Source organism: Microtus oregoni, unplaced genomic scaffold, assembly GCF_018167655.1.
Source record: "Microtus oregoni isolate MIOR12 unplaced genomic scaffold, Mior012 000046F_ref0000063, whole genome shotgun sequence".
NCBI lineage: Eukaryota > Metazoa > Chordata > Mammalia > Rodentia > Cricetidae > Microtus > Microtus oregoni.
In genome coordinates, this window is record NW_024543220.1 from 13,814,699 (window position 1) to 13,842,237 (window position 27,539).

General features: G+C 46.5%; 2 protein-coding genes across 4 annotated transcripts in view; one reads left to right on the top strand and one right to left on the bottom strand.

Annotated features, from left to right (window-relative positions):
• Positions 1-9,910, bottom strand: part of Slc26a8 (solute carrier family 26 member 8) — a 52,657-nt gene extending 42,747 nt beyond the window's left edge. The window contains exons 1-2 of the mRNA XM_041634960.1: positions 9,785-9,910; positions 3,127-3,322 (exon numbers count right to left, since the gene is read on the bottom strand). Of these exons, the coding sequence (XP_041490894.1) occupies positions 3,127-3,308 (182 nt within the window). The 5' untranslated portion in view covers positions 3,309-3,322; positions 9,785-9,910. The remainder of the gene's footprint in view (positions 1-3,126; positions 3,323-9,784) is intronic.
• Positions 9,911-11,311: 1,401 nt separating this feature from the next.
• The window catches only part of Mapk14 (mitogen-activated protein kinase 14), a 62,368-nt gene continuing 46,140 nt past the window's right edge, over positions 11,312-27,539 (top strand). The window contains exon 1 of one of the 3 annotated variants that reach the window (XM_041634345.1): positions 11,312-11,837. In XM_041634345.1, the coding sequence (XP_041490279.1) occupies positions 11,722-11,837 (116 nt within the window). In that variant the 5' untranslated portion in view covers positions 11,312-11,721. The remainder of the gene's footprint in view (positions 11,838-27,539) is intronic. The other 2 variants (XM_041634344.1, XM_041634343.1) reach the window with 2 other exon arrangements.

The window sequence follows — 27,539 nt, forward strand, 5'->3', positions numbered from 1 at the left end:
AGGACTAATAGTGAGACCCCCATATCAAAGAAACAAAAAGGGCAGAGAGCCAGCTTGCCTGGCAAAGGACCTGCTGTGTAAGCATGAGGATGGCATTCAGATCCTCAGCTCGTGGAAGATGAAAGAACCAGGTGGGCAATGTAGCTTGAAATCTGCAGCTGGGGCAGTGGAGATCAAGGGTCCCTGCAGCTCACTGCTCAGCCAGCCTAGCTTAATCCAAGAGCTCCCGGTTCAGCGAGGGACCCTGCCCAGGAACTCCCGGTTCAGCGAGAGATCCTGCCTCGAAACTAAAGGTGGGAAGTGATAGAGAGGGATGCTTGACATGAGTCTCTGGCCTCTGTGTGTTTGTGCACACATATGTGCACATCCACATGGACATGTGTACACACACAACCGCACAGAGAACTCTCATATGACCTGGGAATTCTACCCCTAGACAGGGTCCTGAGAGGATTAAAAACGGTGATTGAAACAGATCTGTGCCAATATTCACAGCAATGTTATTCTCAGAGGCCAAAAGATGGAAATGACCCAAGTATCTATTAACCAATGGATGGATAGACAAAGTGTATACAAAACACAATGGATTATTACTCTGCCATAGAAAAAAGGAAGCGTGCTGGCCCTTGCTATAATGTGGGTGGGTCTTGAGAGTATGATATTAAATAAAACAAGAGAGACGCAGAAAGACAAATGCTGTGGCTCTGCTTGAATCACAAGGGGCGGGTTCGTAGGTCCATCTCGAAGAGGCAGACTCGCAGGGACAGTGGGTGTGGGGTGAGAGGCAGAGAATCATTGCTTAATGAGTACAGAGTGTCTGTTTGAGGTGATGAAAAGGTTTCACAAATCGACTGTGGCGGTAGTTGCACAATAACAATTATGCCACGAAATCCCACACTTAAAAATGGTCAAAACACAGCCGGGCGGTGGTGGCGCACACCTTTAATCCCAGCACTTAGGAGGCAGAGGCAGGTGGATCTCTATGAGTTCGAGGCCAGCCTGGTTTACAGAGCGAGTTTCAGGACACCCAGGGCATACTATATATTTTTTACTATAATAAACACACACACAATGGCACAAATCTATGACAGAGTGCTTGCCTAGCATATGTCAAACTGTGGGTTCAAGGTCCAGTACTGGGGATAAAAAGCAAAAGAGCTGAGAGTGGCGGTGCGCCCCTATAGAGCTGGGGGTGGTGGTGCGCCCCTATAGAGCTGGGGTGGCGGTGCGCCCCTATAGAGCTGGGGGTGGTGGGGCGGGGGTGGCGGTGCGCCCCTATAGAGCTGGGGGTGGTGGTGCGCCCCTATAGAGCTGGGGGTGGTGGGGCGGGGGTGGCAGTGCGCCCCTATAGAGCTGGGGTGGCGGTGCGCCCCTATAGAGCTGGGGTGGCGGTGCGCCCCTATAGAGCTGGGGTGGCGGTGCGCCCCTATAGAGCTGGGGTGGCGGTGCGCCCCTATAGAGCTGGGGTGGCGGTGCGCCCCTATAGAGCTGGGGTGGTGGTGCGCCCCTATAGAGCTGGGGTGGCGGTGCGCCCCTATAGAGCTGGGGGTGGCGGTGCGCCCCTATAGAGCTGGGGGTGGTGGGGCGGGGGTGGCGGTGTGCCCCTATAGAGCTGGGGGTGGCGGTGCGCCCCTATAGAGCTGGGGTGGCGGTGCGCCCCTATAGAGCTGGGGTGGCGGTGCGCCCCTATAGAGCTGGGGTGGCGGTGCGCCCCTATAGAGCTGGGGTGGCGGTGCGCCCCTACAGAGCTGGGGGTGGTGGTGCACCCCTATAGAGCTGGGGGTGGTGGGGCGGGGGTGGCGGTGCGCCCCTACAGAGCTGGGGGTGGCGGTGCGCCCCTATAGAGCTGAGGGTGGTGGTGCGCCCCTATACAGCTGGGGGTGGTGGTGCGCCCCTATAGAACTGGGGGTGCATGCCTACAGACCTAGCACTGGGGACATGGAAGCAGGAGGCTCAGGACTTCAGGCTAGGCTGGACTACATAGAGAGTAGGAGGCCCCGTCTTGAAAAAGAAAAAGAACAAAACAAAACAAAATTAATGAAAGAAAATATTGTGGAAAGTGTCCTTTCACTTTGTCAGTTTGCTGAGAGGTTCATGGCACAGGAACAGGTTCAGAATCCCTAGCTAGTCACGGGGAGTTGGAGGCGGTGTGTCCTCTCTGTTACTATTGCTTAGTCCGTCAGAGCTGTCTTTCTGGAAGACTGCTAGTGGTGGTTGGTGTTTTATCACATCTGTTTAGTGTGGAGTGGAATGGGGAACAGCTTTGTAGAGTCATTTCTCTTCTTCCACCATGTGGTCCCGGGATTAGAACTCAAGTCCTCAGGCTTTACAGCAAGCACCTTTTACCCACTGAGCCATTTTGCCTGCCCTGATGGAACAATGTGTTTATTAGACATCATCCCGAGATACTGCAGGAGGTCTTTATGGCTACAGAGGCTGGACTGTGTAGTCTTGCACAAAGATTCAAGTGCTGAGAGCTTGGGTCCAAAGGAGGCAATGTTTGGAAGTAACACATAGTGAGACCTTGGCTATGGGAGCTGCTCCTTCATGCCTGGATCTAGCTATTGTGGGGCTGAATTTGCACCTGGAGAGCAGGTTTTATAAAGTGAGGCTGCTCCATGCCTTGACCACTTGCCAGCTTCCCTTTCCACTTCTCAGCTGCATTGTGACACAGCAGGGTGTCCTCACTAGGACTGTTTGGACCCACTGGCTATCGGAACCATGAGCCAAACAAACCTCTATAAGTTACTCAGCCTTGCACCTTTGGTTATAGTAGAATACTAGAAAACAGGCTCAAAGACGGTGCCAAAGAGGTTTATAATCAGAGGACCCTGCAAGACATATACAGGCACACAGACACACAGATACACAGACACACACACACACAGAGACCCACCGACGACAGACAGACACAGAAACGCCCACAGACAGACACACACACACACACACACACACACACACACACAGCCAACAACAACAGAAAACATCACACAGTGAACAGCACGGTTCTGACAACAGGGATCCAGAGAAGGGAGAGAGAGAGAGATAGAAGTGGGCCGCAGAGGAGTCCGGTTAGAGTTGGCTCCTGCCTGGCTTGGTGGCCACTGAGAGGTAGAGGACACGCACCGGCACTGGACGTGGTGTTTAAAGGTGGTGATGTTGATGTCCACGTTCCCGGAAGAGGGAGCCTTCCTCTTGTGCTCCTGTTGGAAATTCTCCTCGTTGTACACGTTTCGCTTGACATCATATGCGAAGGGGATTTGCCTGTATCTGCTGCCCAGACTCTGGATGCTCCTCTCTGCCTGCATTCTTCCTGGGGGAGCTGGAAAGACGCGAAATGAAAACGGGTGTTAGGGCCGATAAGACCAGACAGCTCAGTGGCAAAAGGTGTTGCTGGAAAGCCCGACGACCTGATGACCTGTGTGTGATCCTGGGGTCCACATGACAGGAGAATACCTGTCCCCGTAAACGGTCCTCTGACTTCACATACAACCTGCGGTAACATACGCCACTCCTACCACCAGATAAATCAACGTAACACAAAATATTTAGGGTTAGGTGCTTGTTAATCCCAGTACCTGGCATGCAGAGACAGAAGGATTTCTATGAGTTTGAGGACAGCCTGATCTATATAGCAATTTCTAAACCAGCCAGGACTACACAGGGAGACCCTATCTCAAAAGATAAGTACATTTTTAGAAATTTAAATCATAAGCATTTTCTTGATTTTTTTTAAAAAAAGATACTTTTATCAAGTCCAAATGGATCAAAGACCTCAACATAAAGCCAGCCACACTGAACTTCATAGAAGAGAAAGTGGGAAGTATACTTGAACACATTAGCACAGGGACCCACTTCCTAAATAGAACCCCAGCAGCACAGACACTGAGAGAAACAATTAATAAATGGGACCTCCTGAAACTGAAAAGCTTTTGTTAAGCAAAGGACATGGTCAACAAGACAAAACAACAGCCTACAGAATGGAAAGAGATCTTCCACATCAGACAGAGGTCTGATCTCCAAAATATACAAAGAACTCAAGAAATTAGACACCAAAAGATCACATAATCCAATAAAAAAAATGGAATACAGACCTTAATAGAGAACTCTCAACAGAGGAATCTAAAATGGCTGAAAGACACTTAAGGAAATGTTCAACATCCTTAGTCATCAGAGAAATGCAAATCGAAACAACTCTGAGATTCTATCTAACACCTGTAAGAATGGCCAAGATCAAAAACACTGATGACAACTTATGCTGGAGAGGTTGTGGGGTAAAGGGAACACTTCTGCATTGCTGGTGGGAATGCAAGCTGGTACAGCCCCTTTGGATGTCAGTGTGGTGATTTCTCAGAACATTAGGAAACAACCTTCCTCAAGACCCAGTAATACCACTTTTGGGTATATATCCAAAGATGCTCAATCGTGCCACAAGGACATGTGCTCAACTATGTTCATAGCAACTTTGTTTGTCATAGCCAGAACCTGGAAACAATTTAAATGTCCCTCGACCGAAGAATGAATAAGGAAAATGTGGTACATTTACACAATGGAATATTACAAGCAGAAAAAAATAATGACAGCTTGAATTTTGCAGGAAAATGGATGGAGCTAGAGAACATTATTTTGAGTGAGGTAACCCAGACACAGAAAGACAGTTATCACATGTACTCACTCATAGGTGGTTTTTAAACATAAAACAAAAGAAAGCCAGCCTACAAACCACAATCCCAGAGAACTTAGACAACAATGCGGACACTAAGAGAGACGTACATAGACTAAGAGAGACTTACATAGATCTAATCTACATGGGAAGTAGAAAAAGACAAGATTTCCTGAGTAAATTGGGAGCATGGGGACCTTGGGGGAGGGTTGAAGGGGGAAGGGGCGAGGAAAGAAAAAGAAAAGAAAGAAAAAAAAGATACTTTTACTATTTGTGTGTGTGTGTTTGTGTGTGCTTCCGTGTGAGTACACGTGCTCTCCAAGCCCTGAAACGGGAGCAGGAGTTGGTGCTTATGAGCTTTCCAACGTGTTACTGGGATCCAAGCTCAGGTCCTCTGCAAAAGCTGGGTCTGCGTTTATTGGCTGAGCCATCTCTCCAGTACCCTTGCTGTTTCTTGGAGAGAAGGTCTCCTGTAGTCCAGGTTGGCCTCAAACAAACAATGTAGCCAAGGATAGCCTTGAATTCATGATCCTCCAGCTTCCATGTCCCAAATTATCTACTATCTTTGTGTCTGTTTGTTTGTTTTTTAAACTAGAAACTTTCTTTGTTGCTCAGTCTGGTTTTGAATGATGAGTCTTCAGCAAGCACCCTAATTCAGTCCGAGCACTGGGACCAGGGGCGTGTCTAACTGTGCCTGCCTTTCAACATACTTTGATGGGAATGTAATTCATACATAATGATGTTACATTTGCACTGCAGTTTGATATGACCCTTCCTCCGTGTTGTATAATTTTACTCTCAAAGGACATGTTATTCTCATGTTCAAAATGGACAAGGTGTCAGGTGTGGTAGCCTGGCCTGTAATCCCAGCACTGTAGACACAGGGGCAGAAGGACCATGAGGCTGAGATCATCCTGGGCCACATACCAAGAGCCTATCAGAGCAATTGGACACAAGACCCCACATGAGAACACAGCTCAGGAAGTTAGGCAACTTCAGTGTTGACCGCTTACTTACTATGTGTGGTAGCATGTGTGTGCTCAGGTGTGTGTGGCTGCACATGTGTGCGCTCAGGTGTGTGTGGCTGCACATGTGTGCGCTCAGGTGTGAGTGGCTGCACATGTGTGCGCTCAGGTGTGAGTGGCTGCACATGTGTGCGCTCAGGTGTGCGTGGCTGCACATGTGTGCGCTCAGGTTGCGTGGCTGCACATGTGTGCGCTCAGGCGTGCGTGGCTGCACATGTGTGCGGGTGTGTGGGGGGCTATCTTTGTTCTCACTATGTAGCTCTGCACTGGGAAGACGCTGGTGTTTTCCTCACAGCCGCCAGACTCGTCTCTTCTGACAGGTGTAGGAAGTTCCTCAGCACACCACAATGATTCAGTCACAGCCACAGTTCAGGCCCTGTCTGTAAAACAGATGTCAAGTCTTAAACCATGTAACTTAGGGCGACACTGATGGCCCCTGAGAAGGTGAGTTGAGACTCAACTCAAGTCGGGGAAGAGGAATAGCCGTTTCCGGGAGAGGACTGGACACAATCAGAGATGATATAAGGGAAAGAATTCAAAAGATCTGAGTCGGGGGCTGGAGAGATGGCTCAGAGGTTAAGAGCACTGCCTGCTCTTCCAAAGGTCCTGAGTTCAATTCCCAGCAACCACATGGTGGCTCACAACCATCTGTAATGAGGTCCGGTGCCCTCTTCTGGCCTTCAGACATACACACAGAATATTATATACATAATAAATAAATAAATATTTTTTAAAAAAATCAAAAGATCTGAGTCATGTCTGCTTCTGCTTTACACTGGGGGGGGGGGGCGGGGGGTAAAGGTACCCTAGAGGAGGGCCGGTGAGCTGACTGCTGGGGAAGGCACCTGCCACCAAGCCTGATGACCCGAGCTGGATCCCTGGACCCATGTGGTGGAAGGAGAGAACCGACTCCCACAGCTGTGTCCTGACCTGCACTCGGCAGTGTGGCCTGCGTACATGAGCACACACACAAAATAAGCAGCTTAACTGTTTCTAGAGGGAGCTGGGTGTGGTGGCACATGCCTGTAGTCTCAGCACTTGGCACACAGAGGCAGGAGGATCAAGGGTTCAAGACCAGCCTCTGTTATGTAGCAAGTCTGAGGTCAGCCTGGTTATAGGAGAGCTTATTTCAAAATAAACAAACAAGACCACATGCCAAACAAAAGTCATTTCAAGAGGGTCCTGGAGGTGTGACTTGTCCTGGATCTCCTAGGATCTGGATTCGGAGGAGGAGTCATGTACATGTGGGATATACTTAAGGAGACATTAAATCAGAGATGCTGCCTAGAGCTGTATGGTCCGGCATGCTGAGCCGTCGGCTAATAAATTTACTACTTAAACCTAACTTTCGTAAAGTAAAATTTTATATTTTAAATTTAAATCCTACCAGTGCAGATATAAAACTTTCTGTCAGTAGGAGAAGCTGTTTTGAACACGGCTGGGGAAGGAGAGGTCAAGGCAAAAGCACAATTAAGAGACCCTCTGTGTCATACTGATCTAGGGACAGGTTAGTAAGTCATTTAGAATAAGTTGGAAAGAAAGAAACCAACTGACCAAGCAAACAAAAGCATGGAGCCCCAGTGGAGAGACAGGTGGAACGCTGCCTGTGATGTCTGATCATATGTCTCCCTGAAACATCAAAAGGAAACACATGACTTCCTTATTATGAGTTTCTTTGGAAGTCTCAGCAATGGCTCCAACTCCATGACTTTGTATATGTGTTTGTGTGCATGCATGTGTGTGGCATGTTTGTGTGAGTGCATGCATGTATGTGGTGTGTGTGTGGTGTGTTTGTGTGTGTGCATGCATGTGTGTAGTGTATGTGAGTATTTGGAGTATGTGTGGAGGCCAGGAGTCTATGCTCTCCATCTTTTTTTTTTTTTTTTTTTTGGTAAAGATTTCCTTATTCTATTTTTATTTTTACTTTTTTTTATTTTTCAAAACAGGGTTTCACAGTGTAACAGAACTAGCTTTTGTAGACCAGGCTAGCCTCAAATTTACAGGGATTCACCTGCCTCTGCCTCCTGAGTGCTGGGATTAAAGGTGTGCACCACCACGGCCCGGCTTTATTTTACTTTTACATGTATATTATGCACTGTGTGTGCCTGGTGTCCTCTGGCACAGAAGAGAGTGTCAGATCCCCAGGAATTGGAGTTATAGATGGTTGTGAGACACCATATGAATTCTGGGAATTGAACCTGGGTCCTCTGCAAGAGCTTCTTAACCACCTTATTTTTGAAACAGGTTCTTTTACTCAACAAGAGTGCACTGATTCAGCCAGACAGGGTGGTCATAAACTCCCTGTTCCTTCCCCTCCCCAGCTCTGGGTGTCTGAACTCGGTCCTTATGCTTTCTCAGTAAGTACTTTCCTGATGGAACAATCTCCCCAGCTCTTCCATCTCTTTTTGCTTTCATAAAAACCCCAGCAATGTCTCACACACCAACCCTTTCTGCACATGTTGGGATGTGCAGAACTCCTACGGACATGTAGGCCACACCGAGCAAGACTTCCTGAATCACAAGTTCTGGGGCAGCACAAAAATATGTTTCAAGGAGTTGGGAGAGCCCAGATTAGTGGCACACAGCTTTAATCCCAGCACTCGAGAGACAGAGGCAGGCAGATCTCTGAGTTCCAGGCCAGCCATAGGAAGACCTTGTTTTAGCCAGAGAGAGAGACAGCAGCAGCAGCATGATTCTGATATAGAGTAGCATATAGGGGTGCTATAATCTAAGATAAGCTAGTTACCTTTCCGGTCTTGGCTTTTTTAATTTTTAATTTAAATTTTTGAGACAGGATCTCATGTAGTCTAGCTGGTCTTGAACCCCCAGTCCTCCTGCCCCGCCTATCAAATGCTGAGATTACAGGTATACGCTGCCAGGCATGCTCTAATTCCTTTCTTTTCTTCCTGAACTGGGAATGCACCTGAGGGCCTCACATGCTAGGCTGCTCTACCCTGAGCCGTAGTCCTAGCCTTTAATTATCTTTAATCAGGCTCTAAGTGCTAAATTTAGAATACTATTAAAATACAAGCGCTTTAACCCAGCTCTTTCAAAACATCTACTGCCCTTATTCATTTATCCGTCTTATCTGCCCATCCACCCAGCCACTGACTGATTCAAAGAATCTCCATTTGAAATATTTAAATGCAAAAAAGTAACTTGATATATAAAATTTTGACCCAGCAGAAAAGAAACCCTGAAAGTTAAGGTGCAAGAATTTCTTTCAGCTGATACAGTCATCTTTTATTTGTTTCCTATAACCATTAGGCAAAATTCACTTCCAAGTTTTAAAAATAGCACGTGTAATTCCCAACCAAAACCTACTCGTTGCCTGTGACCTTCTCAGTTTTGATGGAGAGTGTACAGGGGACACGCATTGCAAAGGTGTTCGCAAATAGTGTTGTCTAGTGTCAGGAGATAATTGAAGGTGACAGCCCTCCAGCTGCTGATCATAGGTCATGTAAAACACGGACACCTTCCTTTAGGGTCATACAGTGTGTTACCAAGGGGGTGGGTTGGAGAGCGACTCATCACTGGGCTGAATGGAGGTTTCATGGGCGGACCCAATATATAATCTATAAATAGGGATTTGACTGGAAGACGGACAAGACGGGGAGTGGGCAGTGGGGGTGCGGGTGGAGATGGGGTGGGAGGCGCGGAGGTGGAGCACAGGGTTTAGCCAGAAAGAACGAAATGAACGAAAGCAATGAGGTTTGAAAGGATAAGGAGCCTTGGGCTGAGGCCTGATGGGGACACTGATCGGGTGGAAGTGTGGTGAAGCCCACAGACCGGTTCTCTCAGCTTTTGACAACACGGAGAGTTTTTGAAGGACCCAGCCTGCAAAACTCACTGTCTCTAGTCACTGTTTCACGCGGCCTTTCGATACGAGAGAGAAGTTCCAGGGACCACCGCCATTCATTTATTTATTCATTCATTCATTCATTCATTCACCCACTCGTTGCGCAAATCATTCAAAGGGTGCCGGGGACCTTCCGGGGTTGCAGGTGACCCCAACAGCCCAGCCCTGGGACGCGCCGGAGCCCCCAGGGTCCCGGGCAGCAGCCAGTGCTCCCGATGGCTCCCGACCAAGGCTCACCTGGTTCCCGGTGGCCGGCGGGAGCGCTGACGCTGGGTTCAGACTCGGCTCCAGCCTGGCGGGCGGCGGCGCTGCGGACGCGGAGGCCGGCAGTTCCCGAGCCGTTGCTGCAGAACCCTCCGGCGTTCCGGCTGTGCGGGTGACGTCTGGGGCGAGGAGAAGGGTACCTGGCTGCCCTCCACACCCCTGGGCCATGGGAACCCTCTGGATGGTCTAGAAATAGCCACGAGAATAGGAAGTCCTTTTCCTTCGTCTCCGTGTAACAAACACAGGCATGCGTTGGTCATGGCGGGGTGGATGTGGGTAGGGATGGGTTGAACTTGCCCCGTTCACATTTATTACTAGCTTAAACAGAAGATTCCACTAGGTGGGAATGTAGGGCAGGATTTCTCGTGTAGACACAGGAGCCAGGGCCCAAGCAAGGTCAATGGACTTGCCTAAAAGCGAGGCTGTCGCCTTGCTCCCAATACTCCCAGAGGCATAAGTCTAAAAATTTCTCTAAGTTTAGATTCTTAAGATTCTCCAAAGTTTCCTTTAAATTTCTACATTTTGGATAACTCTAAAGGGCAGGGGTCAGTCTCAAACTCCAGTAACAGGTTTTGGGGTGTTTGACATACGATCTCATAATAGCCCGGGCTGGCCTCTAATTACATTGCAGAGGCTGGTCTTGAACTGCTGATCCTTCCAAATGCTGGGATTAGAGGCTGTATAATGTGTGTGTATAAAACATATAAACATTGCATATATACATACACATATTATATTCATGAACATGTGTTTGTGTGTGTGTAAGAGGAGACTTTCCTGAAATGGAACGACTTACCTACTAATAATTTATGTAGTTATATATATATGTGTGTGTATGTACACATATTTCTCTTTCCCTTCCAGTGCGGGGATGGAACCCAAGACCTTGCAAATGCTAGCCTCCAGCCTGACAGCGCACATTCTTGATGTCTATTCTGACCTTGTCCATTCGACTCCCTATGGGTCCCTGGAATTTCCTTCTGGAACTTCCAGAGTGGTTCTTCAGCTTGAGAAAATTTAAGAGCTACTAGAAGCGTCTGGAGGGAAAGCCTCGGCTTTGAGGCAGGGTTAATATTTCCTTAAGGGGCAGATTTCGTCAACACCCCCAGGAGTAAGCCACGTGTCCTTGAGCAGACAGGAATGCAACAGCTTTCTGGACAGGGCCCGTCTGTTCTTGCAAGGGTTTCTTGGAAATTGCGAGCTCCAATGAGCAGGTGACTTGCAGTTCAAAGATCTTTTGGCTCCCCCCCCCCCTTCCCCGCCCCGACGCTGTCACAGTCAGTGGCTTTCCGCCATGGCGCCAGGCATTCGCCAAGCCGACCACAAAGAGGCGCGCGCGGCATGCACTGCGGACTCGTCCTCCGCGCCCTGGAGGAGCCCAGTCCCCGAGTTCCTGCCTCGTCGCCCCAGCTGGGTCTCTTTTCTCGCGAGAGCTGCCTCCCTCTCGCGAACCTCCCCCCCCCCCCACGGGCAGGTTCCATATTGGGTAAGATCTCGGCTGGCCGAGGGCTGTCTCCGGGATCTGTTCTCGCGAGACTTCCACGAGAGGCTCCCGGTCCTTGCCTGGAGGATCTCGGCCACTGGAGCCCGAGCGGGCGCTGTGGCGCGAGCGGGTGTTGTGCGGTGTCGGCCAGGGCAGCGGCTGCAGGGGGACCGCGGCGGGAGCAGCCTTGAGCCGCAGAGCCGGCTCCCGCACTTTGCTGAGGCTCGTCGGAGCCGCCGCGCCTGACAGAGGCCGCGCGCCGGGGGTCACAGCGTCCGGAGCTGCGCGGGCGGCTGGGGCAGCAGGGTCCGGCCAGCCGCGCGGAGGGCAGGCGGGCGGGCGAGCGGCAGGCGCAGAGGAGAGCGTGCGGCTGCAGGCAGGGGCCCCCCGCTCGGCCACCTCCTCGCCCCGCGGCCGCCGCTGGAAGATGTCTCAGGAGAGGCCCACGTTCTACCGGCAGGAGCTGAACAAGACCATCTGGGAGGTGCCCGAGCGATACCAGAACCTGTCCCCGGTGGGCTCGGGCGCCTATGGCTCGGTTTGGTGAGTGTCGCCGGGCCTCGGGTGGAGGGACGCGGTGGAGCAAGCAGGGTGGCCATGCATGCCTGAGGGCCAGGCCTGTCCCCACAGCTCAGCGATGCGCCCAGCGGCAGGAATTCTCCGGGCGTGTGTGGGGGTGCAGGGGGCAGTCGGAGCGGTGCGTGTCCTGCACCCCTCACCCTGCACACGCAGGTAGATCGGGAGCCATGTGCAGGAGCGGGTCCGCGGTGGGCTCCCCGCGATGGTGCTCCACCCAGCGCTGTCTCTCTGCTTAGAAGATTGTTCCTCTCGGGGTCCCTCTGCAGCCGTGCAGCCGAAGGACCCTGGCCCCGGGTGCGGCCACTTGGGACGCTGGAGCCCTGCCCCGGAGAGCAGACGAGCCGGGCGGAGCTTCTGTGGGGAGCTGTAGGGCAAAGCCTGGCCCGGGGACTGCGGTCACCTGAACGAAACTTGCAAGAAAAAGCGCTCCTTTCCCGAAATTTTTTTTCTTATTTTTTTTCTTTTACAATCCTCCATAGAAAAGTCCTGGTTTACGAACCGTTCTTTTGGAGTTCGCACATGAATTAGCAGTACCCCGAAGAGCTTAAAATACCGACTTTATCTCGGGGAGCGCGGTGCCAGCTTGCGTCGTGTGTTTCGGATTCGGTCGAAAGCTTTATTTCCTTTTCGGGGGAGGGAGGGTGGCAGCGCCTGCAAGGACGCTACTGCTCGCCGCTTAGTCACATCCCACTGCTCATTTCAGTATTGTTTGACAAAACAGTTTTTCAGTGCGGAGCCAGAGGGATTCTGACCTGTTGGGCTTTCTTAGGATCAGAAAAGTAGGACTAGGGCTCAGAGGTTTTTGATTGAAACAAGTCCTGGGGATGCTTGCCTTTTTTTTTTTTTTTAAAGCCCCTTTGAAGGGGAGCGTTATCAGCCTTTAAGGACCGAGGTACATAGTGGTTTTCGTGAGAACCTGGAACATGTATAGCAAAGGAAACTATGTTTTTCAATTTTAAGCCACGCCGTGATTTTTGGTATTTTGTTGTTCGTTTGAAACTATGTATCTCCCTGGCTGCTCTGAACCTCACTGTCTTGGCCTGGAACTCAGAGACATCTCTTCTGCAGGCGCTGAGCATGTCTTTCACCACCCTGCAAGGCTCTGGGAATGGGTTTAAAATTAAATCCATACAATAAAATTTCCACTCCAGAAATGTCTTAGGAACTTTCAAGTATTCCTACAGTATCTTTTAGACTTGGTATCAGATTAGAACTCCCGATCAGAAAGTAAGCATCGGGGTCAGCAGATGAGCTCTTTCTGTCTTTTAGTAATTCATCTGCATTCCTGCTTTCCAAAGAGTCTGGAGAATTGGTTTGTTTTGTTTTGGAACAAATTCCAGGCTTCTGGATGTGTTAATCTCTAAGTATGAGTCCTGTGTTACTTAAAGTCACACCATGAATTTCCTGTTTGGTAGAATCTTCTGGGTAATTGAGATTGTGCAATCGTGTCCAGCAACAGATCGTATTACATTTGCTGGTACAAGCTGCATAAGTTATGTTGCAGATGGTACCAACCTTGACGTCTTTCTCCCTGTTTACATTGTGGTGGTTTACATTTTAATAAAATGGCAGTAATACACATTTCTCATGTGTATCTGCGATTGGATTGTTATATTCATTATTTTTCTAATATTTAATAGCTCATTAGCATACCTTTATTTTTCATTCCTAATTATTACAGTATCAGGCTTTTGTTTCCATTTGAATGCTCAGGGAGTGATGCAACAGAATAGCTCCACTGTAGGCCATCTGGGTGGGGTAAACTTGCAGGGTTTCCCATGGACACTGCTGCCCTGGCAGAAGAGCAGGTTTGCAGTGACGTTCAGTAGTGAAGTGCCATTAAAGCCCTCAACACTTCCTCCAGTGCTGTTCTTGTCTATGAAACAGAATTGAGCACAGCCTCACAATTTGAAAGGACTTTTAGCTAACAGCTTCTTTTTTTTTTTTTAAATATTTATTTATTATGTATACAATACTCTGTCTGTATGTCTGCAGGCCAGAAGAGGGCACCAGACCTCATTACAGATGGTTGTGAGCCACCATGTGGTTGCCAGGAATTGAACTCAGGACCTTTGGAAGGGCAGGCAATGCTCTTAACCACTGAGCCATCTCTCCAGCCCGAGCTAACAGCTTCTTAAAAGTAGTTGATGCGGGACCAGTGATGTAATTCTTGGTACAGCCCTGGCCTTGCCTATGGGAGGCCCTGCATTCCATCTCCAGCAACACAAAGCAATTCATTATGTATAAAGTTCAGAAAGGTATGCCACAGTTCTCCAGCCCTACTTTCTCTTCCTTCAGTGACAACCACTATTCAGTTCCTTGCATATCTTTTCAGAGAGGCAGTTTCTACAGAGTTGAGATGTGACCTACAACCTATCAATGGAGCAAATACCATTTTCAAGTTCGAAGTTGCAGGGGTTTTTGAAGATTTTTTTAAAAAAAATGTTTATGTATATGAATATTTTGCTTGCATGCACATATATGTGCACATGAATGCCTGGTGCTATGGGTCCCTGGAACTGGGGTTACAGACAGTTATGTGCAGCTCTGTGGGTGCTGGGAATTGAATCCAGGTCCTCCTCAAGAGTCAAAGTTACGCTTTTTTTTTTTAAACATTTATTTATTTATTTATTTATTATGTATACAGTATTCTGTGTGTATGCCTGCAGGCCAGAAGAGGGCAACAGACCTCATTACAGATGGTTGTGAGCCACCATGTGGTTGCTGGGAATTGAACTCAGGACCTTTGGAAGAGCAGGCAGTGCTCTTAACCACTGAGCCATCTCTCCAGCTCCCAGAGTTACGCTTTTTAAGTGCGACTGAAAACACCTTTTTGAATTTCTTTTTTTGGTTTTTCAAGACAGGGTTTCTCTGTGTGTCTCTGGCTGTCTGGAACTCTGTAGACAGGCTGGCATTGGGGTCACAGAGATCTGCTTGCTTCTGCTTCACGAGTGCTGGGATTAAAGATGTGTGCCACTGCGCCTACCTTCTTGAATTTCTTTTTTAACCCACTTTGGGGCTTGTGTTCCTTTTCTCCATCTCATCCTCTGAGACGGTGTGGTGTTGGAAATAAGGAAGTCCATTTGAATGCAAGTAATTGAGGGGGATTTAGACCGAAACCTTGAGAGAAGGCACTGCAGCTGGTGACAATGTCTTGTGTTGGTGAGGGTAGACCTATAACGAATGTCACAGCATTTTTTGTATGACTTATTAAACTGGAAAAAGGAATCTTTGAATGGGACATGGTACACTTTGATGTGTAACTTTTTTTATGTTCACGCCTATTTTTATTTTAATTTGCACTATGAAGTGAACAACAAAAACAAAACAAACCAAGTACAAGTGTGTAGTAACCAACTGTGAGTCAAAGATCATGGCAGTCAGACTAGAAATTTGAGAGTTGATACAGCTGTACAGATACCTTTCTTTTAAAAAGAGTAAAAGGGAACTAAACCAAGTCTTCAAGTTTTAAGGAACTTTGTTCCTTGTCTGTAGAGGGAAATGAAGCAAAATTGCTTCAGACCACATTGTTGCAAAGCATTGATTTTGTGGTTTGGGACACAGGGGACAATCTCTGTGGGGAATTTAAGGAAATACAAACAGGAACTTCAGTCCCTTCCCTCTGGGGAAGGGGGTCTTTCTAGCCCCCTTGCTGTGCTGACTTGGGCACCATACGTTGTGCGTGAGAATTGACAATTACTTCTAGATCATCTGTAGCCATTTACTCTGCAGTATCTATTGCATACCACCAAGTAGTGGCTGGGTTCTTGTGGTAGACAAGAGAAGACAGTTCATTCCATCATTGGACTGGCTACTTTCTATGGGTTGCTTACTGTGTTGCAGGCAGGGAGATGCACAGTTTATGTTCGGCATGTAAACATATAACAAAAAGTAGCAGAAGATGGTGAGTTCTAAGAAATCAGCAACTTAATGCACTATATAGGACAAGATTATTCCAGTAAATATAACAAAAATAAATAAGGCTTTTAAAAACTGTTACTAGCCATTCACCATTAATTTTATTTTAACAAACCAAGGTAAAAAACAAAACCTCCATGGTTAGATATGAAAAGATGACTCTCTTGACCAGTGAGAAGTCTGTGTTTTTTACTTTCTTTTCTAATAAATAGCTCGACCCTCTTCTTCCTTCCCTCCCTGCCTTCCTTCAAGACTGCTGGCCTTGAACTCCTGATCCTTTTGCTTGAGGATCTCTACTGCAGGTACCACAGGAGTGGGCCACCAAGATGCTTTTAGCTGATATACCTTCCACTTACTGTCTTTGTAACTAAAAGTAGAATACTTACCTGTATGTTACCAGTCTTAATAAGAAACATTTAAATATAGTTACTAACTCCCAGCTACAAGTTTGAGGCCAGTTTGGCCTGCAGAGTGAAAATGAAGCCATCTGGAGAAAAACATAAACAGACAAAACAGCCCATGGTTACTGGCAAGAGGGTGTTTGTGTGTGTTTAGATTTATTTATTTTTATGTGTATTGTCTGAATGTATATCTGTATACCACAGTGTGTTTGGTGCCTTCAAAGGCCAGAAGGGGGCTTCTTATCCTCTGAAACTGGAGTTACAGATGGTCATGAGCCATCATGTTGGTGTTGGGAACAAAACCCAGGTCCTATGACAGCCAGTGCTTGTAGCCACTGAGCCATCTCTCTGGCCCCAGTCACTGGCAGGGGTTTGTGTGAGTACTGGAGAAGGACTGGTTTAAGTGTTCAGCCAATAGTTCTGTTCTATTGAATTCCGCTTCCCACTCATAGCTTCCCACTGGACCCAAGGCCTCTCAGATCTGCCACTTTGGATTTTGCTTTTGCTTTTGATTTCTCTTTAATTCAGCCTTAGAGATGATCTGTGTTGCCTTTGCCTTCTGTGGACAATTTTGTGAATTGTGCTGAGCCCTAGGACTTAGGCCTCAAATGTAGAAGAATTCTTTGGATTCGGTCACTTGGTATTAGCTGGCATTTTATGAGATTCTGTAGTCTGTCGGTCATTTGCCTTTCAAGCATTATCTGTTACTCCTTTTCTAGCTCCAGGAGGCTGGTTTTACTTCTCTCTTCTCCCTTTGTATTGCTAGTGAGTGACTCTAGGTCATGTGCATGCTAAGCACATTATCCACTGAGCTTCACCCCAGCCTTCAGGTTGCCATTTTTAACCTAGTTTTGTGGATGAGCTGGACTTATTTAAAGGAGACACGCTTGCCAGAGCAGCTTTGGTTTTGGGTCTGGGGTTCCAGCACTTGAGTAGTGTCTTTTCTCATCAGTGTGCCTGCTGGTTGTATGGGGACAGCGCCTTGTGTGTAGTCTTTTGCGATAGAGTTGTGATTATAGGACAGAGGACTCTTCAGGGTCACTGTGGGTAAATGACAACCCACTTAAGTCGTGTACTCCCTCAGAATTGATAAATTAAAAAAATGAAGTTAATGCCCAGATGAAATCCCCCCCCCCCAAGAACTAGGTAGTTCTCATAGGTGACTTTTGGATTTATGACTAACATTCATTTGGAATTTATCAGTGTATACTTATGGAAAGTTAAGACCAACCATGTTGGTGTTGTATAATATAAGTACAGTATATGAAAATGAAATAAGCCTTGCTAGGCCTTTGAAAATACATCAGATTTTTATTCTTTGTGAGATTTGTCCTATCCAAAGGGGTCTGGTTGCTGCGATATCAGTGCATCTCAGTATAATGCTGACGGGTTTCTGCTCGGGCTTGTCGTGGATGTGCGTATTGTGTACAGTTTTTTTTTTTTTTTTTTAAGGAAACAAGACCAGAACTTTCTTTAAGTTTGATTTTTTTTTTTAATTTCAGTTTTAGAAGATTGATCTTTGCAAATTGCTTTATAAGCTACATTTGTAGTGAGACTTAACCAGTTTTCCAGTGGACAAGCCTTTAAGAATTTGTTACAGGGGGGGCTGGAGAGATGGCTCAGTGGTTAAGAGCATTGCCTGCTCTTCCAAAGGTCCTGAGTTCAATTCCCAGCAACCACATGGTGGCTCACAACCATCTGTAATAAGGTCTGGCGCCCTCTTCTGTCCTTCAGCATACACACAGATAGACTATTGTATACATAATAAATAATAAATAAATATTTTTTAAAAAAAAGAATTTGTTACAGGGAAGAAAAGGTAGTGTTCTGTGAAATACACTTTACAGGTTGTTTCAGGGTTCTGAGCATGTTCCCATCCCAGGCTGCTGGTGAGGTAAGTGGTATAGGTGAACGTGACAATCCCTAAGTTTTGGTCTTGGGGAAATGGATAGATTGTGGTGACGTGCGAAAAGGTACAGACAGGATTGTAGATTCGTCCGTCTTTCCAGGGACATGGTTACTCACTTCACTGTGGGGCTTGTTCTTTAGCTACAGAATGTGGGATGCTAACAGAGTACAAAATGCTCGACTGTCTGAAGCTGTGCTGTGCTGACAGGGGAAAAATAAATATGCCACGTTTATGGTGTCAGTGTCATTGGGAATACGAGACACAGCAAGGAAGGCGCAGAGTGTCTTCGCTTTTTCTCCTCCTCCTCCTCCTCCTCCTCCTCCTCCTTCTTCTCCTCCTGTTCTTCCTTCTTTTTTCCTCTTCCTCTCAGTGCTGAGGAACTTTGGTCCTCGTACATGCCACACAGGCCTCTACTGTTCGCCATCCTCTGTTGCACTTATAAGCCAGAGGACGGTGGTGGAAGTGACAGGAAAGACCTCAGCTGAGGTGCTGGGCATGGTGGGGCGAGGGGGATTAATAAAACACAGACCTGTGCTACGTGATCAGCACAGCTAGAGCTGATGCGCCTGGCAGCAGTCAGGAGAAAGGACTTTGCAGCTGGTAAGGCTCCTGTAAGATCGTGTTTGCCCTTGTAAGGACCAACTTTATGCCGAGAAGAGACAGAAGAGGGATTTCGCTCCATAGTTTTCTTTCTGTTCCTTAACTGACAAAGGTACTGTTTGTGGTTTAGGATAGCACAAGAGAGATGAATCATTGCAAAGCTCTGACCTATGCCTGAAGCTCTCATTCCACCAGTCCCAGAGTGCCAGAAATTCAGGGTACTCCGTTCCAGCTCTCTAAATGACATGGGCTTGCTTCAACTTTTTCAGGGTTTTGTTGCCAAAAAGAAGGGAGCAAAGAGATTAGCTGTTGGGTTCAGCTGAGAAAGGAAGATGAACGTCTGGAGGGCTGAACGTTTTCTAACGTCTTTGGCTTAAAGTTGTTTTTATCTTCCTTAGGGTATCTGAGTATTTAAGATCCCATTTATTTTGCTCTTTGGCTTTGTGTCTGTTTTCCATTCCTCTGCCTTTCCCTCCTCATGTTACCTGGCACTGATGTTTTTGGCTATGAGGCTCCAAGGACTGTTAACTTGAATAGATGGGACAGATCTGCATCTACAGATACTTGTGACTGCTTTCTGTCTGGGCTGTCTGGGCTGCCTTCATTGAGCTCCTTTCTTGATTCTTGGAAGCTGTCCCCTTTTACTGCTCTACTGTCGGGCTGCAGAAAGTGAGTTCCTGCAAACACAGATTCCCATGGCAACACAACAGAAAGGTATTAGAACAAGTGTTTCTTCTGTCTAGACCTGCTGTCTGACAGGCTGCAGCCCCTGAGCATGTTTGCTCCTGCTGCGCTGAAGGATGTGCTTACAGATTTCCTCATTTCCCTCAAAGCCTCCTCCTCGTAGGCCTTGCCACTGTGCTTGTGACATGGAGGAAGTAGTATGTGTGCCTTGCTGCAGGTCTATCCCCAAAGTGTGTGGTGGTTGTGTCTCCAAGCTTGCAGTCAGCATACAGCACACTCATACCTAAAACAACGGCAGCTGCCCCTTTGCTGTCGTACACTTGGTAGTGCTAGGCATTGTGTGTAAGGCCAAACCAAGGGAACTGGGGAGGTGGGAGTGCTTGCATGAAAGCATAAGGATCTGAGTTAGATGCTGGGCACGGCACACACTCGTGATCTAGCACTAGGGTGGCAGAGGCAGGCCAGTTAGCCTAGCCAAGTTGGTGAGCACCAGGTTGAGTGAGAAAGCCTGTCTCAAAACAAGGTGGAGGACACGTAAGGTCAACCTCTGACCTAGACACAGAAAAGCAGGAAGGGCCCCAGGTTGCTTCGGAAGTCTCTGTAGCTTTTCTTTTTGCATTTGTTCAGTGAATCTTGTCACCTCAGAGCTCCCTTTATATCTCTAAAGACTCTTCTGTCTTTCAAGTTCAGTGACATTCTAGTAGCTTGTCACATCTAGGACAGCTTGGTGCCAGGATATGTATTGGAAATCTGTGTCAGAGAAGCCTTTCCATCTGGTGATTCAGATCTGGAAAGGATGACGTCAGCATGTGCCCACAAGAGGTCAGAAAACAAAACCAACCTCTTTTGATGTGTGAAGGCTCTGGGAGGCTGTTTTAGCAGAAGACGGTGGGAGAGTAATTGGTCTGGGTCCTGGGCCCTTGGCTGTGTCCACGCGCAGTGTCTTGTGCGCAGTTCTGCCTCTGCTCTCTCTGTGACACTCAGCTTGGGGTGTCTGACTTGTGCAAGTGCTGAGTTCATCTTGTATTTCTTCATTCCGGTAGCAGACTAATTTAATTCCCAGAAATAATTTCTTTATTCTTAGTATCCTCGGAAGCTGACTTTCTCCCTCTGCCCTCCCCCTTAAACCTCTCATTTAGGGCTTTTGCTAGCTTGAACCTCCTTGAACTTAGACTTAGGAATACATAGTTTCTGTTTGTTTTCTCTCCAGTCTACCAGTTGCTGATGAAGATTTTAGTTCTCTTTCTCATCTGTAAAAGGGGAAAAAAAGCAAAATAAAACCCTCCTCCCTAAAAATGCTTGTGTTAGGTTGCAGGGAAATATTGATGTTGACATTTTGTATTAATATATTTCTGTCATTCCATGATTGTGTGTGTGTGTGTGTGTAAACATTCTTACACATATGCGTATACGTGTGTGGAGGCCAGAAGTTAACCTCAGGTATTGTCCTTTGTCACTCTCTACCTTATTTTTTTTAAAGTATAGTATCTCTCAATGAATCTGGAGCTCATGGATTGGTTAGATTAGCAGGCCAGCGATTCCCCAGGGACTTTCCTGTTTCCACCCCCAAATCTCAAATGCTGGAGTTGATTACAGGCACATAGCATCATACCGTTTTTTTGGGTTTTGGATTTTTTTTTAAATGTATATTGGTGTTTTGCTTTCATGTATGTCTATGTGAGAGTATCAGATGTTGGAGTTACAGACAGTTGTATGATGTCATATGGGTGCTGGGGATTGGACCCACGTCCACTGGAAGAACAGCTAAGTGCCCTTAACCACCGAGTCATCTCTCCAGCCCCCCTGGTTTTTGTTTGTTCTTTTTTATGTGGGTCCTGGGAATCAAAGTCGGTCCTCATACTTGCTAGTGTAATCACTTTCCCAACTGAGCCATCTCCCCAGCTTTTGTCACCCCTCCTTTGATGCTGCAGTTTGGCTTGCATAGGTTTCTGTGTAGTGTTCTAAGTGCCTTGTGATCTCTTTAGAAATGAGCAATCTCAATGTTAATTGATGCTGGTGCTAGGCAAAAGGTTGAAAGGTCACAGATTAAGAACGTGTGTCTGTTACTTTGCATGCCCGAAATCCGTTTACATCCCCAGACGTAGTATAACAGGGTTCCTCAGTCTGCAGACATTCTGGGTGGGGCTGATGCTTGTTGTGGGGACTGATAGGGTATTGTCGTTTAACAGTAGTGCTGTCTCCTCATCTCAAGATTTATAGCAGTTTCCCATTGTGACAGCCAAAATTGTCTTACAGACATTGCCTTATGTTTGGGCGCCAGTCTAGGGAACAAGCACCCATAATTGAAAACTTTTACACAGCTGTACATATTTAGGATAATTGGTCTGGAGTGAAAACTAGAGGCTAACTTGAACACTTGACCTGTCAGCAGGGAGGAATGCTTCCTTTTTCCTTCAACATGACCTTCCTTATTCCAGGGAACATCAGGGACACTGGCTAGGTCCCAAACTTAATGGTTGGGACAGCCGGCTTAGAATGCTGTCATTGACCATGGGAATAACTGTATAGTGTTGTGAAGAAACAGTGTATGTGAATGACTTGTTTTCTTTTGGTCTGACCCACTTAGGGTTTGTTCTGGAAGGGAAAGCTAACTATTTAGGACATTAAGTCCAAACTAAAGGTGGTGTTTTCCCACAGCATCTCTGCTGTTTTCTGCCCTTTCTCTCCTATCTTCTTTCTGTAGATATCAAAGTTCTAAAAATAGAATGTTCAGGCCAGCTAGGGCTATATAGTGAGATCCCATCAAAATAAAAATGTTAGCAAAGCAAGAGACTGTCAAGTACACAAAGAAAAGTACTAGCAGTCCCCTCCCCCCCGTTTGTTTGTCTAACATAGTCTAGATGCATAGCCCTAGCTGGCCTGGAACACTGCAGACTAGCTTGACTTCAGATGCACAGCAGCCCTACCTCTCCTGCCAGGATCACAAGCATGCGCCACTACTTTATCTGCATTTTGAAGATTCTTAACATTTTAGTCTTTAAAACATTAGACAATAACAAAGGGTGAATTTCTTAGTAATCTTGTGGATCTCAGCAGTAACTGAGGAAAATTAGCTTTAGTCTTGATTTAGTGCCTCTTATTTAGACTTCCGTTTTGGTGTTTTCCTGAATTAACTATGGTAGTACTTGAAGAGCTCTGATGTGGCAGTAACAAATTCTGTATTAGGATATGCAATTTTTAATGTTTAATGTTGTTCTTTATATCTCCATTTGTGTGTGTGTGTGTGTCTGTTCATGTGGAGGCTAGGGGATACAGTCTGCCTTCTCTGAGACAGGGTCTCTCTCATTGTCCTGGAGCTCACTTTAGGCTGCTAACCAACAAGCCCCAGGAATCCTCCTCTCCTGTCTCTACTCCAGTATTGGGATTATAGGTACACAGCAGTATGCCAACACTTTTACATGGGTTCTAGGCTAGAACTTAGGTCCCCACAGATCCCCCATTTTAGATCATTTTCAGATATCCTCAAAGTGTCCTGTTTTGCTCTCCATATTTCTCTATCTTATTTCATCTTTGGAGGCAGTTTTACTCTTTTATTATCTTTTATTTTTTGCATCATGACTCATTCTGAAATTGTATTTTCTTTGTGTATATCCTTTTTGGATGCATAATCTTACAGCCTCATCCATTGCTTGTTCCTATAATGTGATTTCGAATTTCAAGAATGTCTTTCTGGAAATGTAATTCAGTGGTAGAATATATTTGGCTAGCAGACACAAAAGCCCTGGGTTCAATCCTCTGCAAAGCAAGTTGGGGGGTACCTGCTGCTGGTGGTGGTGCACACCTTTAATCCCAGCACCTGGGAGGCAGAGGCAGGTGAATGAATCTCTCTGAGTTTGAGACCAGTATGGTCTACAGCGCTAGTTCTAAGACAGCCAGGACTACACAGAGAAACCCTGTCTTCAGGAAAACAAAACAAAACAAAAGAAGTAACTGTGTTGTTTTGGACTCCTCTATTGTGCCAGGTGTGGTGATAGAGGCTAGTAATCCCAGCATTCAAGAGGCTCAGGCAGGAGGATTGGGTCAGCTTGGGCTACGGCATGAGAACCCTATTTCAAAGCACTAGAAGATCTAATCTTGTGGATTCCAGGTCTGTTGAAATGTTAAAAAGTTTCCATAGCACCCTACTTTTCCTTTGCACATTTTTTCAGGATGCTCTTGGAAGATGGAACAATGGCTTTCTTGGCGTGGATTCACATCATATATCTGTATGGTTCAGTCTTACATAGATAGGAAGTTGGTATTTAAAGGAATCTTGGTGGTTAGAAAGTACACTGCTCTTGCAGAGGACCTGGGTTTGGGTTCTCAAACCCACATCAGGCAAACTCAAAACTGCTGTCACTACAAGTCCAGGGAATCTGACTACTCTTGCCTCTGAGGACACCTACTCTTGCCTATACATACACCTGTGTATAGACACATACACATCAATAAAAATAAATCTTTAAAAAATGAATCTTATTGTTACCACTGGTAAATGAGGGGTTGTAGGAATGAGCATGAGCCAGCTGAAGATTTGAAATCTGAAATGTGTGTGTCTTGTTTCTTTTCCTGTTGCTTTGGTGAATAAGGTTTATCTTGGCTCACAGTTCAAGGATACAGTCCTTTATGGTGGGGAAATCATGGAGGCTGGAGCTTAAAGCAGCTGGTCACATGACACCCACAGTCAGGAAACAGAGAGCCAGGAGTTCATGCTGCAGTTTAACTTCCTTTCCCTACTGATCTGCTCACAATCGATCCCAGCCAAGAAAGGCTGGGTGTTCCCAGCTCAGTTCATATCACCAAGATAAGACAGTCATGCCCAGGGAGGTCTGTCTCCCAGATGATTCTAGATCCTGTCAACACTAACCATCACAGTGTGTGTGTACACATGTGTGTACATGTGTGTACACGTTTATATGTATGCTTTAGATTTACTGTGGTGAGGAAAATTTGTTGCTATCCATCAGAAAGTGTTTAAGGTTTACCAGTATGTCAGAGATAAGACTAATGGACTACAGTCACTTGGTGTGGACATATACGCAGGAGTGGTGGCTTTGTGGGTTATAGTATTTAGAATGCTTTCATGGAGGAGAAAAGTTGTGAGAATTATTTTGAGAGCTTAGTAAACTCCTCGGTAGGGAGGATGAAAGGAAACAAACATCTTGAGATAGCAGGTGAGCGAAAAGATGTGGAGAGGACCAGCCTGACCCAGCTGTGGGTCTCACCCGTTCAGAGTCATTTGTGGAACTTTAACTGTACAGATGTCAGAATAGTCAGACGTGTTCCTGGTTAGCAGGGCATCTGTAGGCAGCAGAGAGCTGTTCCCTTGATGTGTACCGAGGAAAGGATTGGTGTTAAGCTTTCTGTCTGAAGCTGCTGCAGGGATTGGTCAGAGGAAGCGGAGTGCTGTTCTGCTGCAGTGTGCAGCAGTTTGTCTACAGACACCTGTCTTTCTGACTCCCCGGGCTTCTCTATTCTTCAGGTCAGGAGTGATCTGTTCTTGGTATGTGTTTATTATTTTTGCTTTATGTTCAGGTCACGACTAGATGCCAAAAATAAAGATAAACCACAGCTTCTGCTCTCTCACAGCCTGGAGGAGGAAACGAGCATATGGATGGTGGTTTTGAGTTTGGTCTCTACAGGACTGGCTATACTGTGTTGCTGACGGCAGTAGGTCCCAGGTTCCATCTGAGAGTCATTGAATTCATGTACGCTTTTAACTTGTGAGACTCTGGGTAACCATAGAAACAAATGATCAAGGACTCTCAATTATATTTTAATAATCTTCTCTTTTTTACTGTTACTTTAGAGATCTGATCAACTTCCAATCTGAGAGAAAGAGATATAAAAATATCTACTAAATATCTGAGGGTTTACTACTTGTAAAGTCCCATGCTGGAAGCTGCAGGTACAAACTTACTTTATAGTTGAGTGTTGATTTCAGTTTGGAGTATTTAAAACTGCCTTCTGGGGCAGGAGAAATGGCTCGGTTGTGGAAAGTGCATACTGTTCTTGCAGAGGATCCAAGTTCTGTTTCCAGTACCAGTGTGGGGAAGCTCACAACTCATACCCTGTAAACTCCGGCTCCAGGGAATCTAATGGCACTCAGGTGCAGAAGCCCACACACAGACACAAACACAAGATTAAAGATAAAATAAGGTAGTTTTTAAAACTACTAGCTTTTTATAGTTTGTGAAGCACACTCACATACTTAACCTTATTTGAGCCTTTTCCTAGCATTTTGAGTCAGGCAGTGCTGGGGACTCCCTGGTTTATTATTTGGAAATAGGTTTGTGAAAGCTTTGTCTGGGATCACCTGCTGGGAAGTTCCATAACCCAAACTAGAACTCATCTTTTGATTACTGGTTTGTTCTCTGTATGGCAATGTGTATGTTTAAATTTGCTAAGTGGAATTTTCTATATCAATAAAAAAAAGTCAAGGTGTTCCTTGGCTTACATTGGTTTTGTTTTATTTTATTTTGTTATATTGAGACAGGATCTCTGTGTAACCTTGACTGTCCTGGAACTCACTCTGTACACCAGGCTGACTTTGGAATTAAAGGCGTTGCCACCACCTCTCAGCTGCATTTGTGTTTTGCTTTTGTTGTTGTTTTGTTTGCCCCGAATCCTGTAAGTTGAAATAGTAAGTCCCAGGTTCTCCAAAAGCACCTATCCACCTCAGTGTCTTACCTTAGCAACAGTATACTGTAGTGTGAGCACGTGGCTTACTGGACAGACACTGTCGCCGAGCATTGGGAGAGCATCTGACTACTCAGCAGCCTGTGGAAGGGCCCACCAAAATTTCAGGTACTTGGTACTGAATGCTTGTCACCGTCTCACTATCTTAAAGGAATAGTAGAACCAAAGTTAGAGATCATCTGTAGTCTGATTAAAGAATGAAGACGCTCCTTCTGTTGAGAGGCAGAGCTTAGTTCCCCTCCCCTCTACTGAGGACTGTACTTGGTGGCTCAGTTTTCTGCTGTGTGGCTGCAGCAGTTACTGATAAGGTGTACCTCCTGCCTTGCTTTTCCTCTGGAATCACTCCTGTGGGAGCAGGCATGTCCAACTTGTGACCCACAGGCTGCATCCCAGGCCATGTGCATCTCAGGATAACTGAATTCCACCCAACACATTTGTAGATGACACCATTCTCCCACAGTTTGGAAGGTTGGACACCCCTGCTCCAGAGCGTAGTTTCTCAGCTCTGATACACTTTGGCATTTGGGGTCAAGTAGTTGTTCATAGTTCCTGACTGTCTGGTCTGCTGTAGGATGCTTAGCTAGCAGCATCTCTGGACACCACCTGCTAAGGTGCCAATTACATTTTTGCTTTAAGAGTTGGTTGTGACAACCCAGAATGACTCAGATGTCCTCTGGGGGACAAAACAGCCCTCTTTTCAGACCCTCTACTGGAAGCCTGTGTTGCAGCTCTGTGAGGCCTAGATGGCAAGCACATTAGCCATGAGGGTGCCCCACCTTGGAAGAGGAGTTTCAGCCTCGTCAAATGTAAAAGTGACTTCGGGGAGAGATGGTTCAGCAGTTAAGAGCACTGGCTGCTTTTCCAGAGGACCTGAGTTTGATACCCAGCACCCACATGGCAGCTCACCTGGCTGTAACTCCAGTGCCAAAGGATCTGACGTCCTCTTCTAGTGGCTGCTGCATGCTCACGGTACGTGTAGCCAAAGCACTCATTCACATACAGAAATAAAATTTAAAAGCAATTAGAGGAGGCTTGCTGTGGCCCGTGTCTTTCTGTAGCTTGAGTGAGCCAGAGCCACCTTGCTAAATTACTCCCTAGCTCTTGACCCGCAGCAGTGGGAAATAATAAACCATGTTTAAAGCTCCAGATTTTGGGGTGATTTGTTATCCAGCAGAAGGTAATATCCTAAGTTCTGTGCTGTGGAGACACCAGTCCCGTGCAGTTAATGTGCTACACATGCTTGTAGCCTAGATACGGAGTTAAGAGCTGTTGTATGGAAACCTGTTCCATGCTTGTAAGAACTTCAGTGCTACGTGATTAGTCGGGTATAGCAGATTCGTTTGAATGAATTATTTACGATTACTTTAAAAATTACTGCTCTTGAAACTTTGAAACAGAAATAGAGAAGTGTCTCTGATAGTACATTGTAATGACACGTTAGAAAATAGGGAGGCA